The sequence below is a fragment of the Python bivittatus genome, unplaced genomic scaffold (assembly GCF_059951505.1).
Source record: "Python bivittatus isolate LINGU-HERP-01145 unplaced genomic scaffold, Pbiv_v1 ctg000070_np1212, whole genome shotgun sequence".
Taxonomy (NCBI): Eukaryota; Metazoa; Chordata; class Lepidosauria; order Squamata; family Pythonidae; genus Python; species Python bivittatus.
In genome coordinates this window covers 11277923-11296142 of record NW_028277034.1, presented here as the reverse complement: position 1 = coordinate 11296142, position 18220 = coordinate 11277923, and the positions used below count along the sequence as shown (strand labels likewise).

The 18220-nt window shown below is 36.4% G+C and overlaps 1 protein-coding gene across 2 annotated transcripts in view; it reads right to left on the bottom strand.

The window, feature by feature from the left end:
- Positions 1 to 17247, bottom strand: part of VEGFC (vascular endothelial growth factor C) — a 57107-nt gene extending 39860 nt beyond the window's left edge. Inside the window, exon 1 of one of the 2 annotated variants that reach the window (XM_088132019.1) lies at positions 16105 to 17247. In XM_088132019.1, coding sequence (XP_087988145.1) covers positions 16105 to 16251 — 147 coding nt within the window. In that variant the 5' untranslated portion in view covers positions 16252 to 17247. The remainder of the gene's footprint in view (positions 1 to 16104) is intronic. The other variant, XM_088132015.1, reaches the window with a different exon arrangement.
- Between the last annotated feature and the right edge of the window lie 973 nt (positions 17248 to 18220).

The window sequence follows — 18220 nt, the reverse complement described above, 5'->3', positions numbered from 1 at the left end:
ATAAGGGTTAAAGAAGACCATAGCCTCCATTAATTAAAGAATAAGAGAGATCAGTTGTATTTGTCCCCAGTTCCAAGTTATTTTAACCTGGATAAAATTAACTGTTTCCTAAAGTCAATTGATTATTTTTCCAACATAACACCTAACTACAGAACATCTCCTACACTATCAAGTTGTAATGTCTTCCCTAAAATAGTACTATCGGAACATTTAGGGAAACACCTTATTGTAAAATTTCTTGCAGCTGGTTGAGGTGATTGAATTAACAAAGCATGTCCTCTAAAGCATGTATTCTATAAGGATAAATTGTGCTCCATTACTGCTGTGATTTTACAGGCCTTCCAGTATTAATGTGTTACTATCTACTTTTTTACTTTTCAGCTGAGATATGTACATATAATGATACAACGGCTTATAGTATTAGAGAAGAAAAATGTACCTCTGTTCCTTGATTAATTTAGATACTCTCTCTCATTTCTGGGGTAAATATGTTTTGTGATCATTAGAGTTGGCTTATTTTATGTTAATTATAATTACCTTGGATATGTAAGTGTAAAATCAGTTCACTGACTGAAATAAACTATTTGATTTTATTGGCTTTTTTCTTCTTTTTACAGGCTTTGGGAAAATCTTGGTACAACTGTAACACCATCTCTAATCCAGTTTTCATGTTTGTAAACTTTTAATCATGTAAGAATGTGATTGCTACGCCATATCTGTAACATTGGACACAAAATCCCACAGTTTAACCTGTCCAGGAATGTATCTATTTTGTATATCTTTAGTTGGCTTGATAAAGATATTACCCCAGTATAGATTTTGTTTCTTTTTCCAACTGTCTATTCCTGCTTAAGCTAAGATCTGTTGGCTCAGATGTCATTTAATTTAGGCTTATCATTTTTTATTTATTTATCAAATGTATATAGCCACCCATCTCATACATATGATTCTGGGCAGCTTACAATCAATTGAAACAAATATAAAAGCAACACAAAAGAACAACACCGCAATTTAAAAAGAAGAAAAAGAAAACAACATAAAAGCATATTAAAAAAAAATTGTAAATACGTAAAACTCACAGCCCATAATCTAATTCATCAAAACAATCACTACTGTTCCAGAAGCAATGGCTTGCTTGCTTTTATATTATATCACCTTCTACAAGTATATTTATGCACATATAATCTCACTCATTAATTTTTCCATGTCACTTAGATTCATTTTATTTTTGTTTCTTGCAGTCCATCCACAATGAGTTAGTTTCACATTTCACACATAAAACTTCATTTTTAAGCTTGTGGTCCAGTCTTCTACAAAAGAAGCCTTCCACAATTATTTCAGTTGCTGGGAATTCTTCTTGTCTGATGTGTTTTCAGTTGATTTTACTCCTTTTGATGGAGAAGATTTCTATCCTTCACTTCTCTGAGAAGTGAATGTAATTTTCATGATGAAATTCTATTACTATTAGCAGGATATGAGATTGCCTCTAAACCAGATTATTTTAAGGTGTTAAGGAGTGAGTAAGACAGCAGCAATTTTACAAGCCTCTCAACTCCAAGGCATTTTCTATGGATATTTCTATTTTGTGCCTATGGATCTATTTATTTAGAATAGATACTGTAGATAGACAGACAGACATGTATATTTGAATGCACAGTGATTTCCTTTACTTTGTCAATCTGCTTAAAATAAAATTAAATGCCAAATTTGTGGGTGATTTAAGATGGAAACTAATGGTGTTATTGGATGAATCCACCTACACATATTGGTTTCATAAATAAGATTTGACTAGGATCAAACAGCTAACTGTAGTATTTGTTCTCTAGTACTGGGTACCTTATTCTGAATTCTGGACATGATTTCACCCATCTTCCTAGTTAATATATGGAATCATTTAATGTGAATAACATGAAGAATTTCAACTAATGCCTAAATCGGTAGAGATGAAACACTTGGAAATAAATTTTGCTTCTCATCCTTGTCTTCAGTAAAAGAAACAAATTCATAGCTCTAAAAATTTCTATCATCAATACTTCTATGTCACTTTTCTTGATATAAGACACTATATCTGTCTCAATAAACTTTCTGCTTTCCCCCTAACGTACTAATTTCAATATTTATGTAATGCCAAAATAACAAAATATCCAATCTCTCCTCTAGCATGAAACGTTTTCTAAAACAAAAAATGTTCCTGAAAATATTGAGATGCAAAATATTTTTACAGAAAGTTTTTTATAAATTCGTTAGTGCATAACAAGGACACTGATAGCAAATACAATATATACGTTTGACAGTTTCAAATTGTATATTCCTTATATAATAAATTTTACAAAATATCTTCAAAATGTAAACTGGGAAAAACGTAAGAACAAATTCTGGAAAAAAATCAGTTCAAAATGTCTACAATGATATCACTTTGTTTTAGTGACAGCATTATATTCTGTTTTATTCTGCACAGATATTATTCCTATTAAGATATTAAAGTTATGTATGAATATATTATACAAAAGTAATGCATGAATATATAACTTCTTGCAATTTATTTAGTGTCCATGTTGCTGGACTGCCAGAGTGGGGATAAGAATTAAAATCAAGAAATACTGCTGGAATCCAATAACAATTTCTTTTCCCTTCCCCCAGTTTGATAGAAACACAGCCATAGAGCCAAAACTACATTACTATTACGAAGAAAACAGATTTTATTTAATCAATAAATATTGGCTTGCTTTATATAATGTGCTTATGGCTCTTAGCAATTATGGAGTGACATTATATATTATGACAGATGCCAAAAAATAATTCCTAAAGATTACATAGTACTTGCTGTTTTTGTTTCTTATGAAGCTTTATTTGAATTTGCACCTCAAATCTTTTGGGCTTTGTGTTAAATGAGAGCTGATGTAGTTTAGTGATTAATTCACTGAAGTATGAAATGGAAGCTCCTAGAAATGTAACCCACCCTACTGGACAGTTGCAAAATAATTGCAATAAAAAGCAGTGTAGTGGGGCTCAATAGTGCCCTGTCCCAAGCATTAGCTACAAAATAACAAGTGTAAGAAGCCGGAAATGGAACATTTATTGATATCACAAGCCCAATCAGTCCTTTATCTCCAGATTGTGAATAATTCATATATTGCAGAGAAAAAAGGGAAATGAACAAAGTATTGGCCTTGACATATTACTATACTATACATACTATACTGTACTGTACTGTACTGTACTGTACTATACTATACTATTGCCTTGCATTTTTTAAAACAACTTCTATTTAGTGAATTCTGAAACAACCTACAGAATGACATTTAAGATAGGGATAGGGTATATTTAAACGTTGTTTTTTTTTTAATGGAAAATATAGAAATCAGCACTTATAAACATAAAGGATTACTGTTTGTTTTTATGGTAATCTGCAATGTGTCTTCCTGCAATGTGTAGTAATGTTATAAGGCAATTTACACTCCTGAAAGGAAATTAGTTGTCTTTATGAAACATTCCATTCTATTTTAATAGAAGTAATAGTGGTCTGGCACTGGATTTGAGCTCTTAAATTAATCAGTAGTGTAAATGTCCTTCAGGAGAAAGGAAAGATTCCTAAACATTATTACAGAGGAATGGGGAAGAGACAAGAATAGAAATATCTAAGGAATAAAGGGATTCCTGTTTAGATAAAAGACGGCATTGAGTGATTAAAGTAGTTAGGCTATTAGCCTTTCTAAGCAGGTAGTCCTCGTTAAGTGACTGCCTCGTTCTGTGACAGTTTGCAGATACAATAGAGATGAAGAAGTACCTTTATGACCAATCCTTACATTTATGATTTTCACAAGTCTATAAAGCAAAGTAAAAAACTGAAGTAAGATCATAAGCACAGTCATGGTTTTACTTAGCAACCACTTTGATTAACGACCAAGTTGCTGCCCCCAATTGTGGTTGTTAAACGGAGGCTACCTGTATTCCTTAAATTTAAAAATGAAAGAGGGAAGAGGGAAGTACTAGGCCTACAGGTCCAAAAAATGCATTTCCAATGTGCATGGAGAGGGAACCATGCAGGCTGTCCATGCTGCAGCAATGTTCTTTGAAAGAGAGACAAGATTCACTTTGTGGAAGGAGTTGAGAGTGCTGCATATAATAATGATGAAAAAAAAGGATGGTATTAAAAATGTCCTGGGTAAATAGAAGAGTGAGAAAATTTCATTTCAATAGCATTTGTGTCTTTTCCTGCAATCTTAAGGAAACAAGATAGGAAGTACCATTTCATATAAAGACTTTAAATGCCCATGAAATAATTAAGTCAGCTGCCATCGATTTAAGATAGCTGAGGATGGGTACATTACTTGTGCAGTTTCATAGATAGAAAGATATATGGATAATTATATTTAGTCAAAAACAATGAGCATCAAAAACAAATGTTATCTCTCAGTTTCTCTACTTATCTTCTCTGTGACAAAGCTGAATTCCATAGAAAAACAGAAATCTACATTAAAATACCAGTCATTTCATCCTGTATCTGTAGGGTTACAACTAAAATAGTTGATTCTATTTTAAGGCCGTTCAACTGGATTTCAATATCCCCAATTATTTATAGGGGCTGAAAGGAAACCAAAAAAGGATATAGATGTCTTTAGGTTCCATGTTCATCTACTCTAAAAATATGAAAGACTTCTCATTTTTAAAAATTAACGCACGTAAACATCTTTGGTCTTTAACAATTTGCTGTACTATTTAATTACATGAAACACACTGCATTAGTAAGAGGTTCATGATCATTAAAGCATCCTTAAAGAACTCATATGGAAGTATTACAAATTTTGAATGCGAAAGACAGTCTTATAGGTTTGCAAAGATGATACACTGTATGGTAAAATTAGTTATATATTTAATGAAATGTTATTTCAGGGGTGAAAATGACAGGGTCAACATCCACAGTTTTTCTCAAAACAATTCTATTTTCTTAACCAATTTTCTTTCTATAATTTCATTCTTGAAAATGTCAACATTTGGAATATTCAAGAAGTCCTCTAACCAGAGTTTTTTTTCTGCAAGGGAAAAAAAAAATATTTATAAAATATTATTCTACTTCACTGGCTACCTCAAATAAGAGATAAAGAGAAGATGAGAATCAAATGTGAAAAATTTATTGTTATTTTAAACAGTTAAAATATTTAAGAATGAAATCCTTGGTTGACACAAAGCAAATAATTTATTGTGGAATAATCTATTTTATACATTATGTTCACATTTCAGGAACATTTCATTGAAAAGGGCACTGTTACAAAAACAGTGGGGAAAAACTGGTATTGGCTTTACTTTGTTTAGAAACTTCTTTTATGAAAGAAGATACTTCTCAAAAATGCAAAGAACAAAGAAAGTTATTTTAAAAACTTTCAATACCATAAATGTCAGCTGACAAAAACATATACAGAGGACCTTAAAATAGTAATATTTTAAGATAGCCAGTATTTATATTGACTATTTAGTCTAAAAGAAGTAACGTTATTTAGTTCAAACAACCTAGTAGAAAAGTTTGTTTGTTTGTTTGTTTGTTTGTTTATGCATTTATGTGTGATATAACGATGTGCGGAGACCACGCTAATCTTCTTTGTATTGTTCCAATTTTAGTACACGTGCTGCTGAAGTGACCATTCAATATGGCATTGTTAGCGCTTTGAGATAGTCCAGACAAGAAGCACAACCTTGAATACTAACTCTATCTTTCTTGTAGGTTACATTAACAGAAGCTTGCAAGACTGAAAGTATTTCTCCCCTCCTCTCCTTTTACTCTCTGGAAATCTAGGGAAGGCCCCTTCTGAAACACTTTCTGCTCCCTAGCCCCTTCTGTGGACTGAGATATTTTTTACATGCCAGTTGTCCAGTCTGTGGATAGTCTTCTCCTGTCTCCTAAGGTCATTCCTATATACCATTACAGATATATACAGTGACCCTCCTCCTGTTTTCTCCCACAACCAGGTATGTTGGGCTGAGAGAGAGTGACTAGCCCAAAGTTACCAAGTGAACTTCTGTAGCTGAGGATGGACATGTACCTGGATCTTCACAGTTTTAGTCAAATATCTTAACAACTGCACCAACTCGCACTTGTAGTTGAGGGATACAATTCGTTTATCCGGTGTATCCAGATAATCCACGGCAGATATGATTTGCATTGCTATAGTAGAATGAAACTTTAGAGAATGACAATATTGATAATTATTTGTACACTCTGTGTGAAAGGTGACGTAATTTACATATTAAAAAAAAAACTATTTCACAACAATCATCTTCAAATCAAACAATGAAAGACACAAAGTCCATGACTTTCAGTCAAATTTCTAAATATTCTAAACTTACTTTAAAAAGTTAAAATGTTGCACAAAATCATGCAAGAACAAATCTCAGCAAGATTTGGTGATCTTAATTTCTGGCATTTTTAAATTCTTTCAACGCTGTTTAATTTTGGGCTCCATAGACACCATTTAGGTATGTTATAAATGCCCTAATGCCAATGGGCACACTCAGTGGTGCCAGTAAGAGAGTCTCAAAAAACACCCCCATTAAGATCAACCAATCAAACTGAAAATCCATGCCTGCAGCTTCTAATAGCCCAGTAATGCCCTTTCTTTTGCTGGTGATGAAGCAGGGGAGTAGCTGCAGCAACAGAAAAGGCAAAGCTGTGATTAAGAAAGGGATGAGGAGAGGTGGCATAGCTCAATGGAAGCAGGAGAAGAAGAGGCGGTGATGACATGAGTAGGAACAGGGAGAGTCAGCTTCTTTGCTGCAAAGGAAGTAAGAGAAGTACACTTGCAAGAAGCTGCCTAAACTGATGCCATGACTTCAGATTTAAACAGACCAAATCATCACATATTATCTGTAATATTTTATTTATTCACAAACAAAATTCACTCATTCAGAAACAGAATTCACTTTATGATTTTTGCTACCTCTTGCAGTAGCTGTATGATTTGCAACTGACACAATAAGATTGGCTTGCTGGCTTGTCAATTAGAGAATTCTGTCATAGTAATATAAATATTGTTACATATAACTGGGGCCAGAAGAATGACAAAATAGCCCATCATGGTTTGTCTTGACAGAAAATAGGCTGCATAGGAACTCCTTTTTAAAAACTCTTACTAGCATTAAGCAACACATACAAATTGAATTAATTAAATATTGTATATACTTGTGTTTGTAAAAGTTCTTATTTATATTGAGAAATATTATTTGATTTTAGTAATTTAATAAATCTCCTACTCCAGCATAGGAAAGACAACCTTTCAAGACAATTAAATGGGAACAACGGCCCATATAACTTTGTAGGCTACAGCTATTAGTGAATCTTTCAGTTTGATTTACCCATTTTATCTAGTAAATGATTATCCTGAGTGTCCATCACTTCCATTGCTGAAGCACTAATCTGTGAACTCAATTTGGCTTTTTAAAACTCCACTGGCAGATGGCATTTTGCTAAGCCTTTTTGTTAGGATAAGCAGAGCACAGCACTATGATAGTCATGCCTGTAACATCATTCCTCCACAAGACATATTTTGCTAGCAATTTTAGAGAAAGCCAAGATTGGTAGCCATCACTGCATCATGGCATTCCATCAGCCTGGACAGGAAACCATAGTACAATGCAGTAGAGGTTCCTAAGCTTAATCTAACAATACAATTGTTCCAGTAAAAGTAATTATTTCAATAATACTGGATATTATTTCTTCCCTCTACCTCTCTTGGAACAAAAACAGCAACTTGTCTTATGTATGTTACATACCAGAATAATGATATTAGGGGGGAAATTATCATGATAGAAATCAAAGCCAAAATATCTGCTGAATATTTTAGCTAAAAAGCTGCAGTGCAAAAGACATACATTTAAAGTTAAAGTTCTCAAATATGTACAGAGTTATATGGAGTTAGGAAGCATGATCCCACTTTTTGTACTGATTACAACATTTTTATGCAATCATAAATACAATACATAACAAAACACTATTTCAATAAAAATAATCCTACTAAACACCAAGATTTAAGAATTCAAAAAGAACTCTGTTAAATCAAAATTTATCCACCATCATGTGGTGAATTTATCCACTTATATACAAAAGTTTAAAGATGCATATGTATGTAAATATATTCCTACTGGACACAGCTACTTTACAAAACATAGCTGGCATTTCCCAAAACAATTAACTTGCATAGCAAGTGCAGCCATTATGGGTTAACCCACAATACATGGGTGCTCTGGTAGTAAAAAAAAAAAAAAAAGATTAGAAAAATGAAACCAGTAGACTTCTTGATGATTTATGGCAGATTGACAAGAATCTACTCTCTTTAAATTATACTGCTGAAATAAATACATTTGTGGCAACTGGAGCAGATTTGTATGGAAAAGAACTATGAGTTCCATTCAGGTTCTAATTCTCGAAATAAATTCCTAGACTTAGAATCTTTAACTTTAAATGTATGTCTTTTGCAATAGGGGCCAGTGGATCCTCAGATCTATGAAAAAATAAAGTTGCATAAGGCTGTGCAAATCCTTTCAAAGAGGTGCTTTACAGGAGCATCAGCATGTACAAAGCACTTTTCTTTGAATAATTTAAGTAGCCATGTCTTTTTCCAGGATTGTATAGCTTCTTTAAAATCCATTCACAAATCTCTGCACGCATGAAGATTTTCTTCTTGGATCAAAGTATATGGATAAGAGAAGCTTTAGATGTCAAAGTGTTAAAAAAACATGTTAGAAATCTAACAAGCTGGATGTGTTTCAATTGAAAAACCTTTTTAAGAAATTCAGTTTCATATGTTTCTGTGTATAGAGATAGCCGGAAGACAGAAACACAGACAAAGGAGTAGGACAGTTACACCTGATTTGGTCTTTTCTACTGTTTCTTAAACTTTTTGTAATTAGAAATCTATCTTTACTTATGGAACTCCATAAATTCTATGTACACTGAAGGTACTATGGAAGTATATATCAAACCCAGCACAAAGAAAAGAAGCTGAGCGTCTGCAAGCAAAATATATTTAAACTAAAATGGATATTGCTTGGATTCACAATGTACTTAGCCATAATATAATTGGTTCAGCTTTTACTTACTATATTAAAATAATAGTGCCCGCCCACCCCCATAAGCTTTGTGATACAAATTGACAGCCAACACAAACTACTGGAGTTTATGAAACTTAGTGTTTGGCTTAGCAATAGCTGTGAATTAAGCCAATATGGCTTGTTCAAACAAACAAAATACATTTCTGTTCAATGATTGCTGCCTGAGATTATTCAGTCCTTAAGTGAGCAAGGTATCAAAAATGACAGAAAGGAAATAATTATGTTGCAAATACCAAATTTGATTTTTAAAAAAAGTTAACAAAAGAAATTTAAAGGTATAAGGTGAAAGTGAAGATGTTCTTTTTTTTTTTTAATTTTAGGAAAACATAATGGGAAGAATTATTACTGGAATATTAAGCAATAAGTGATAATTTGAGTAGGCTCAGACAGATAATTATCTTTTTGGCATAATAATAATATTGTTTATCATTTTTGCATGTATTGGTTGATATAAAGAGACTGACAAAACATTCACTGTTTAAATAGCACTGCACATATTGCAATACATCAGGATATAATCAATCTCTACACAAAGAGTCCATGGAGAATTAAAGTGGCCTTCAGTTAGGACTGGTAACTCCTAAACATTGTATATTATTTATGTAAAAATGTATAATCTCCTTCAAATATGTATATTTCACATCAGGGCAGCTTAAACATAAATCATAAGTTATGTTATAAACTTATAATCAGAAGTAAGTTCAGTGCATAACAAAATAATCACAATAAGATTTTTTTGGGGATTGATGTTAGTTATTAATTGATCCTAGGATGCTGGAATTGTTACAGAATCAAACCTTCTGCTTCTATTAACTCTTGAGAATAACTAACTTTGCAAGTTAGGCCTACAGCATGTGGCAGGAGCTGATTAGTCTCAAAAATCTAATGCAGTTTTTACTTGGATGACAGGCCACCAGAAAAATTCAGGGCTAGGAACTTGATGAGTACATCCTACTAGAAGGCAATGGCAAAATATTTTCATAAGTTGCCAAGAACAACATGAACATGTCTGTGAAGTTACCAGGAGTCAAGCTGAACTTAAAGGAAATATTTAAGTCTATTCAAGTATATTCATAAGTCAACCACTAAATTTAATGGATTTACTTTCAGGTAGGTTCTGTACAATTGTAGCCTACATAAATAACAATAGGATTGCTCTTGATTTCTGTGCATAACCCCCAAATCTGTCAATCTTTAGTTAATATTCCATACCTTTACTTGCAAAAGATAGAAGTTGTTTGCATGTTCCATTCAACTGCTTACAAAATTTACATGGATACTTAGAGTGGAAATGTTTGATAAAAAGTGTATACAAACAGCATAATTTTCTTACTGAAGGGGCTAGAATTTTAAATCCTAGTACTAGACCCACTCAAATGGTCCATCAGGGAGATGGCACATCCTTGCCTCCTTCTGCCTTGAAAGATAACATAGGGACATCCATGGACCTTCACATTTGTCTAAACAGCTGTAAGCAATAAAAGCAATAAAAGTTCATATGTTTTCATATGTTTGCAACATTCCTAAACAAACAAAAAACATGACATTCTTTACTCTCATACATCTTGGTTTCATATACACTTATAAATTTTTGCACTTTCTTTTTTGAAACATATGGTGCTAGAATTTGTCATAAGATCCACTCATTCAAGCTTGGAAATAATCATTTTAGGGGAAAAAATCAATTAACCTACTTAACATAAATCTTAAATTCCTGATATACAAGGTTTTAATAGAATGTTGCTGGAGATTGAATATCAAAGCTATTTGTTTGCAGAATAATGTTAATAGTGTTAAGTCTTGAACTGATCTCAAATAGAAATGCAAAATATATTATTAGTAGTATGCCAGAGTATCTTCTGGACTGATTACCAGTGCTGGAAATGAGAGGCATTGTGTTGCAGAGAGTTTTGCTCCTTCTTCTGGGGTCAGTTCTAGACAGTATTGATGGCTGGGGGGAGGAATTTGGACCCTAACCTCTTGGTATGTGTGGTAGCAGGCTCACACACTTCCTGCTCTTTACATGAGGCTATCGGGTGAGGTTATTTGTCAGTGCAGGGTCAGTATCGTCAGTATACTGATATATCAATCGTATATATCAACCCTAGTAGACCAAGTGATACTCTCAAAGTCTTGCCTTGGTGCCTGGAGCAATGAGTGTCTGGATGGGGAAGAACAGGCTCAGGCTTACCTTTGACAAAACCAAGTAGCTTTGTGTTCATGGACACCCACGTTCCTGGGGTTTTTCTGTCCTTAGTTCTGAATATGGTCACACACACCCAGACAGAACTGGTGTGTATTTTGAAGGCTGTTGTGAAATCACAGCCCCTGCTTGAGAAGCAGGCAACAGCTATGGCCAGGAAGGCTTTTGCACAAATCCATCTTGTGCACCAATTGCACCAGTTCTTAGATTGGTGGGTCCTACTCACAGTCATTCATGCCTTAATCATCTCTCATCTGGATTACTGCAATGTATACTCTATATGGGGTTGTCTTTGAAGATCACTTGGAAGTTTCAACTAGTCAAGAATGCAGCAGTGCAAGCAGTTACAGGCATGTTACAAACATCTTTCTTTAATTGTGAGTGGTCCAGAGTCACCCTCTGGGGGAGATGGGCGGCATACAAATTTAATCAATCAATAAAAAATAAATTTTTCTTCCTTGGTGTCTGACTGTCTGGTAAGGTCTGACAGAATTGGCATGCTTTGGCATGCATCTACTAAACAGTGTTTCCTAAATGGACCCAAGAATGCCTATTGTGGCAACTGTCCTCTGAAACATTATCCCCCAGACATCCAAACAGTTCTGAGCCTACTATTTTTTAGACAAGCCTTAAAGACCTCACTCTTTCTCTGAGCATTGGGCTAAGTTATGTATGGGCCGACTGTGGGTTGGTTTTGCTATTATTGTATCTGTCATCCTCCTTTTTGGCAATTATTTTTCCTTTTTGTTTTTTATTGTACTGATTTTCTATGCTTTTAATTTATATGCTGCCCAGAGTTGTTCTGAGTGAGTGGCCTACAAATGTGATTAATAAATAAACAAATCCAGGTCTCCATGCTTTTTAATATTATATAAGAGACTGCTTACAAAAATTACTTTTTAGTATGTATAACAATATATAAAGAGAGAAAAATATTTGTCTGAGGCTGTACATCTTCATTATTAGAAGCTAAGAGAGTTGTAGTGATCCAATATCAATATGTTCTGATGATTTCAAATTCAAAGTCCAACTAGACAGGATGGAAATACGAAACAACAATATCTGCTGCCTTTCCTGAATTTTCCCTCTCCAAGAAATATATTCTGTCTGGTTGAAAGTCATACTGAGTTCAACATACATAAAAGACCATGAGTTCCCATCTCCTGTCTCATATAGTTTACTAGCTTTAATTTTCTGTAGGTGAAATTTATAATCCTAAATAATGAGCAGGTAGAATCATGCATAATAAATCAAGATCAAGTATATTCTAGCAGATTGTTATTTACTTTCAGTTTCCAAGTTTTTAATATTTTAATATATATTTAAATTTCTAATTTATAGCATGTCTTTTAAGTCCAAGATATCTATTGATTTCAGTGAGTTCACTCTAACCTCTGGCTGTGTATAGGTACTTATTTAACCAAAAGCAAATTCCATAAGTTAATGGGGTCTTCTTTTTCAAACAGTATTTAGGGGTGTAAATGTAGTCTAACAGTTAAAAAATAATTATCAGAAGACTAAAGTGAAAAATATATATTGTATGATAGAACAAGCCTTAATATTAAATCAGATCAGCTCCTATAATACATAAAGCAAAGGATGAAGAGGCCTCATTCAAAAGCAAAGTGGCTACGCATATGAGTGATACTGAATCATTCCTAATCCATTACTCTTCACAGGCCCATTCTTCCCCCCTTTTTTTTTCCAGATTGTCTGGATAAATGAAAAGTCCTTGGGCAGACAGATGAAAAAAAACTAGAGGTAGGTGAACATCTCTGTAATTATTTTTAAAAATGTGTTAATGTTTTATAAATATAAATCATGTTAAATTCAGTAAAAGGAGAATTCAGTGGAATTATATAAAACCAACTACAGCTGATTTTAGCTAGATGTTTATTTGTTTTATAAGACCACAAAGTTCCATATAAGTCAGTACTTGCTTCTTGGGCCTTTGATGCATAGCAATTCAAACAACAGATATTCTCTAGACAATCATCTATTAAGACTCGCAAATATATAACCTGCTGTCTACATTATACTGAATGTCAATCCCCTGCAGATATGGCTGGTATTACCAATGGTGAGGGATGCTGAGAAATTTGGTCAAATATATCTGAAAGATCTTTGGTTTGCCCCTTCCGGAGCTATAGGGTTTTTGTTTATTTGTTTGCTTTACTAGAGAATAAAGCTTTTCTGCTAGGATAAAAATGTTTTTAATTCATGCTATATAATCACTAGATCCACATATCCACAAATATTAGCAGAAGGCATCCTGCTACAAAACAACAAAGCAACTGGAGATAAGAAAGAAAAGGCCCAGTGATTGGTCTGTCACATTCTTGATACAGCAGCATTGTTGAACCTTATGAAGCATGAATCATATTAGCTGCTGAATGAGAAATTACTAGAGATGCATGTTTTGTGAGCTTTCTTAAGGAAGCATGGCCTGGAAGTATAAAAAATAAATAACACACTCCACAGAAAGAGCTAGTAGCGTCTGCATTCAAAGTACCATACAAAGTAGACATCTACAAGAGATTCTTACTTTTATTTCAAATTCTAAAAAAGTGTTAGTGATTAAATGATATGATATGGCTATTGTAATTTATCACCCACCCTTTTGGATATGGTTTACATTCAGTGTACTATAGAAGCTATTGCAAAGGTGCTGTCCAATGAGCATTCAACATGATCAGTGGTTACAAATATTAAGAAACAACATAGACCCTATACCCTATCTAATAGAGAAATAACACAAATTTATGGAAGGCACAGTGTGGTTAAACACAGTCATTCCTATTTCAATTTTTTAAAAATGGCATATATGAAGAAAAAGCTGATAAGTAAAAATCACTCATTTTTATTAACTTGAAAAAAAGAAGACTAATGTTGACAGCACAAACTTTCCTTGAAATGATTACTTACAGTGTACTTATCTAATCTTTTCTAATTCCTTCAGAATTTCTCTTCAGTCATCTCTCATCTTACAGAGGCAAATATGTAAAATCAATAGGGACTAATCTTTCAAATTATTTTCATTTCAAGTCATTCTACTGAAGTCATTCTACTGAAGTATGGGCACTTAAAAGGTGAAAAAAATTGCTCTACCAGAAAACAAATTGAAGAATGTGCATTTAACCCCTCAAACACATTTCTCTTCTCTTTGGATTCTAAGCATTAATTCTCATCCTTAACACAAAAAAATCTGTATGCTATTTTAAGTGTACTATTCATTTTATTTCAGTGTCACTGATTATCCTAGGTTTATCTCATAGTCACTTAATTTTAGAAAGCAGATTGTGGTGGAGAGTTCCTATAATAGTGACAGAAGTTTATGATGCAACACCTTCTTAGTCCCATGCTTTTCAGCTTCCAAAGCATTTTAAAAATTACATGAACTATACAACTTTTAAATAATTAATATAATAATACACAATCTCTGACAACTGATTTGTATTAAGTAAGACAAAGTAAAAAGGGATTTATTTTTAACTTTCAACTAGCTCTCTTTATAAATTAGATTGATCATCAACCATGTGGACTAGTTCTCTGTTCAAACATTAGAACTGAAATGATTTAAAGGTGCATAAAAATATCACAGTATCTCATGATCAGCAATCACCTTTAAACTGACAGCAAAGATTAAAAATCAGTATTCATGAACACTTAACAATTGTATCAGGCCTACACAGAACATATGCTTGTCTTATATACACTGGAGGTTCATATGCATAATATATACCTTTTAAAAATGAAAGGTGTTTGGATTATGTCATTTCAATTCATTTAAATCCTGTAATAGATTTATAGGATGATTATGTAAGTATGAAAACATCATGTTATTTCTTTTTATTTCAATATCCTTACGTTTTCAATGAAGTAGAACTCTTTATCTAACTTCAATAAACCAGGGTAAATGAGAATTAGCTGACTATCACTGTCAAATGCAGAGGTCAAGTTAATTTCCTGGACACAGTTTTGACTACCCTCTGTAAAACCACAATAGATACTGAGAAAAGTGAAAACACACTATAGTATTGGTGTTCTTATTCCTGTTGTGAAATGTTATCGAAGTTGTGTCATTTAGCTTTGCACACTAGCTTTCCAAAACCTTTTTACAGATTTAAGTCAGCAGCAGCTACCCTGCAACTGGAATACACTGATTTCATTCCAAGGACACAGACCCCATGTAATCTTACAGCTTTGCCCTTGATAAAGGCGCTGGGATGTCATCATCAACCAGTTACTTCTAGCACAGAGGTATTATTAGTACATTCCCCAGACTTTTACTAGTGTAAACTAACTGAAGCATACTTTGGGAAGTAATGGGACTTCCAAGACTTTATCTGTCTCTCTAGTACTTACAGTCTTATGCAAACAATAGATAAGGGGAAAAATAACTAGGGTTACTGATCCCCACATCCTCAGGGGCTGAAATGTTTGCTTTCCCTGAGCGTGCCAAGAAGTATCTTTATAATCTCATAACAAAAACATAGCAAAGAATCATCAAATTGAAATATGTGGCTAATATTTACACATATAAACCCCATGCGAGCAGACTCAGATCTATGAGCCACATTCAACATCTATGCAGAGAGGATTAGACATCTTAATTCCACATTGAAACAGGAGTAGCAACCAACAGATCACTCTGGTTTTAAAACAGCTGTCAGGGCGGATATGTATCGAAGGGGTACTTAATCCAGATCAAGTGATCGCATCACATGATGCTCGGGGAGCTAGCGCGAAGTGAAGTCACTTCGGTCAGGGCAGGCCAGGAACCGGGGGCCCTTGCTTACCTTTGCCTCCCCCAAATCGGGCTCCTCCTCATAGTAGCCCTGCCCGGATTCGTAGGCAGCGGCTATCGCAGCCTCGCGAGCGACTAGCAGCACAACAGCAGCAGCGGCCAGACAGCAACCCGGAGAGATTAATCCCAGCAAGTGCATTGTGCAGAAGGCGGAGAGCGCGACCGCAGAAGCCGTAAAGACAGCGCGTGGCTGACGCTGTGGGGCTCCCCTCCAGTCGAGGCACTCTCCTGGCAGCCGTTTGAGCGGCACGTTCCTCGCGATGGAGCCAAGGAAGGGGCCACGAAATCCCCTCCCGCCCCTCCGCCTGCCCAGGCGCTGGCTGGCCCGCTGGCTGGCGGCCGCGCTTCCTTTTTTCCTCCCGCCGGTCTTCTTCCCAAGTTGTGTGGGGATGGTTAGGAGAAAAGGGACCTTAAGAAACCGGACATCCGAAGGGAGGTCAGCGGAGTTTCCGAGCCCGGAGAAAGGTGGGAAGTGTCCTCTTCAGCCCCCAGCCCCGCCAGGGGGCTCTCTGCCAGCCAGCCAGCTGGGCAGGGGCAGGGGCAGCAGCCGGGTTCAGTTACCGCCTCGCTTCTTCGGGGGTCTTGTCAGTGGCAGCAGCGCCAGCAGGGGACGGGCAGCGGGAGCCTCTCCAGCGCGTGGAGCTGTGCGGCGGCGGCAACCGCAAGGGCGGGCGGGCATGGCTAAAGCGCCCTCTGCCTGAGAGCGAGTGGCTGGCGAGGGAAGGAAAGGGAGGGAAGGAAAGAGAAAGGACGGAAGGCGCCCGGGTCGTGCGTTTCTTGAGTTCTCACCCCTCCCCGCCTCGCCGCCTCTCCCTCCTCCTCTTCCTTCGTCTGCGCTGCGCTTTCCCACAAGTAGCCGCTCGCCTCGCAGACCTTTCCCCAAAGACTGGAGGAAACGTGAGACGGGAGGCTCGCGCGCGCCGGGCCCGGGCGAAAGCGGTCGGGAAACCCGAGCCACGCGCTGCCCGAGTGCACGCGCTTCCCTCGAAGCCGCTGCCCCGCCGGGGCTCCGTCTCTGGCTGCTCAGAGCCGCCGGTCTCAGGTTATCGGGACCGTGGAGTGCCGCGGGGAAGGGGAGGGGAGAAGGCGCCTCATCCTTCAGGCAGCACCTCTCCGCGGCCCAGGATCCGGCATATCTTTCTTCCTTCGGACCGCGTGGCGCCGCCCCCGCCAGAGCCCGCTTGCCTCGATACCTGGGATTGCCTTTGGACTCAGCCGAGTAGCGCGCTTCTGCCTGCTGTAGCTGGGAGGCAATCTCGGGAAGTGCTTATGCCCTCTGCGTCTTTCCAGGGTGTTCGAGCGGTTTTTAGTCTGAACCTGCAGGACACGAATTTTCTCACTTGGTCTGAGGCAAGAACAGTCTCCTGTGTTGTGCGACAGTAAGGCTGTGGTGCAGCTTACTCTGGCTGTGCCAGGCAAGAGAAATTAGGGGACAGATAATAAAGATGGTGGAAGCTTCTGCGTGTTCATTATGGAGTAATGAACCATATGGGCAGTGATTCTCAACCTCTAATAACCTCTAAGAGGGACCCCACCATTCATGCAAATAGGCCGAAACCCTCTGTTGCCCAGAAAGCAGAAGATTCTAAAGGGAATCTGTATGCAAACGTCACTTGCTCAGTCCTTTTTAGATGCCCAGTCGTGTTCCCCTTCCTTACCTTCGCTCTCTTCACACTGAAGACCATAGGTTGGAAAAATGGCAGGAGATAAATGGCACCTGATGGAATGATTATCTGCCCTTTCTCAGTAGAGATGCAAGCTTTCTATTTAAATAGGAGGCTTGGTCCACTAGGCTGTCCAGAATAAGTGAATCAATGGAAGTCATCTCCACTTTCTCATTTTTTTTTCTTTCTAAATTGTAAGGATTGCATCAAAGCAAAAAGAAATAGATACTCTCCCACCTTGCCCTGCGAGGATTAGTTGGTTTGGAGCAAGGCCTCCTCCACTGGGAAAGATGCATACCAGATGAATCAGGAGGAACTATCCTGTCTTCTCTGATTGAGGAACATAATAGGTCAGCTCCTGAAATGGTTGGTCAGAACATCAGACAGAAACAACATGGCAAAAAACAGCCCTATATCTTGTGCAATAAGACTATTTCAAATCCT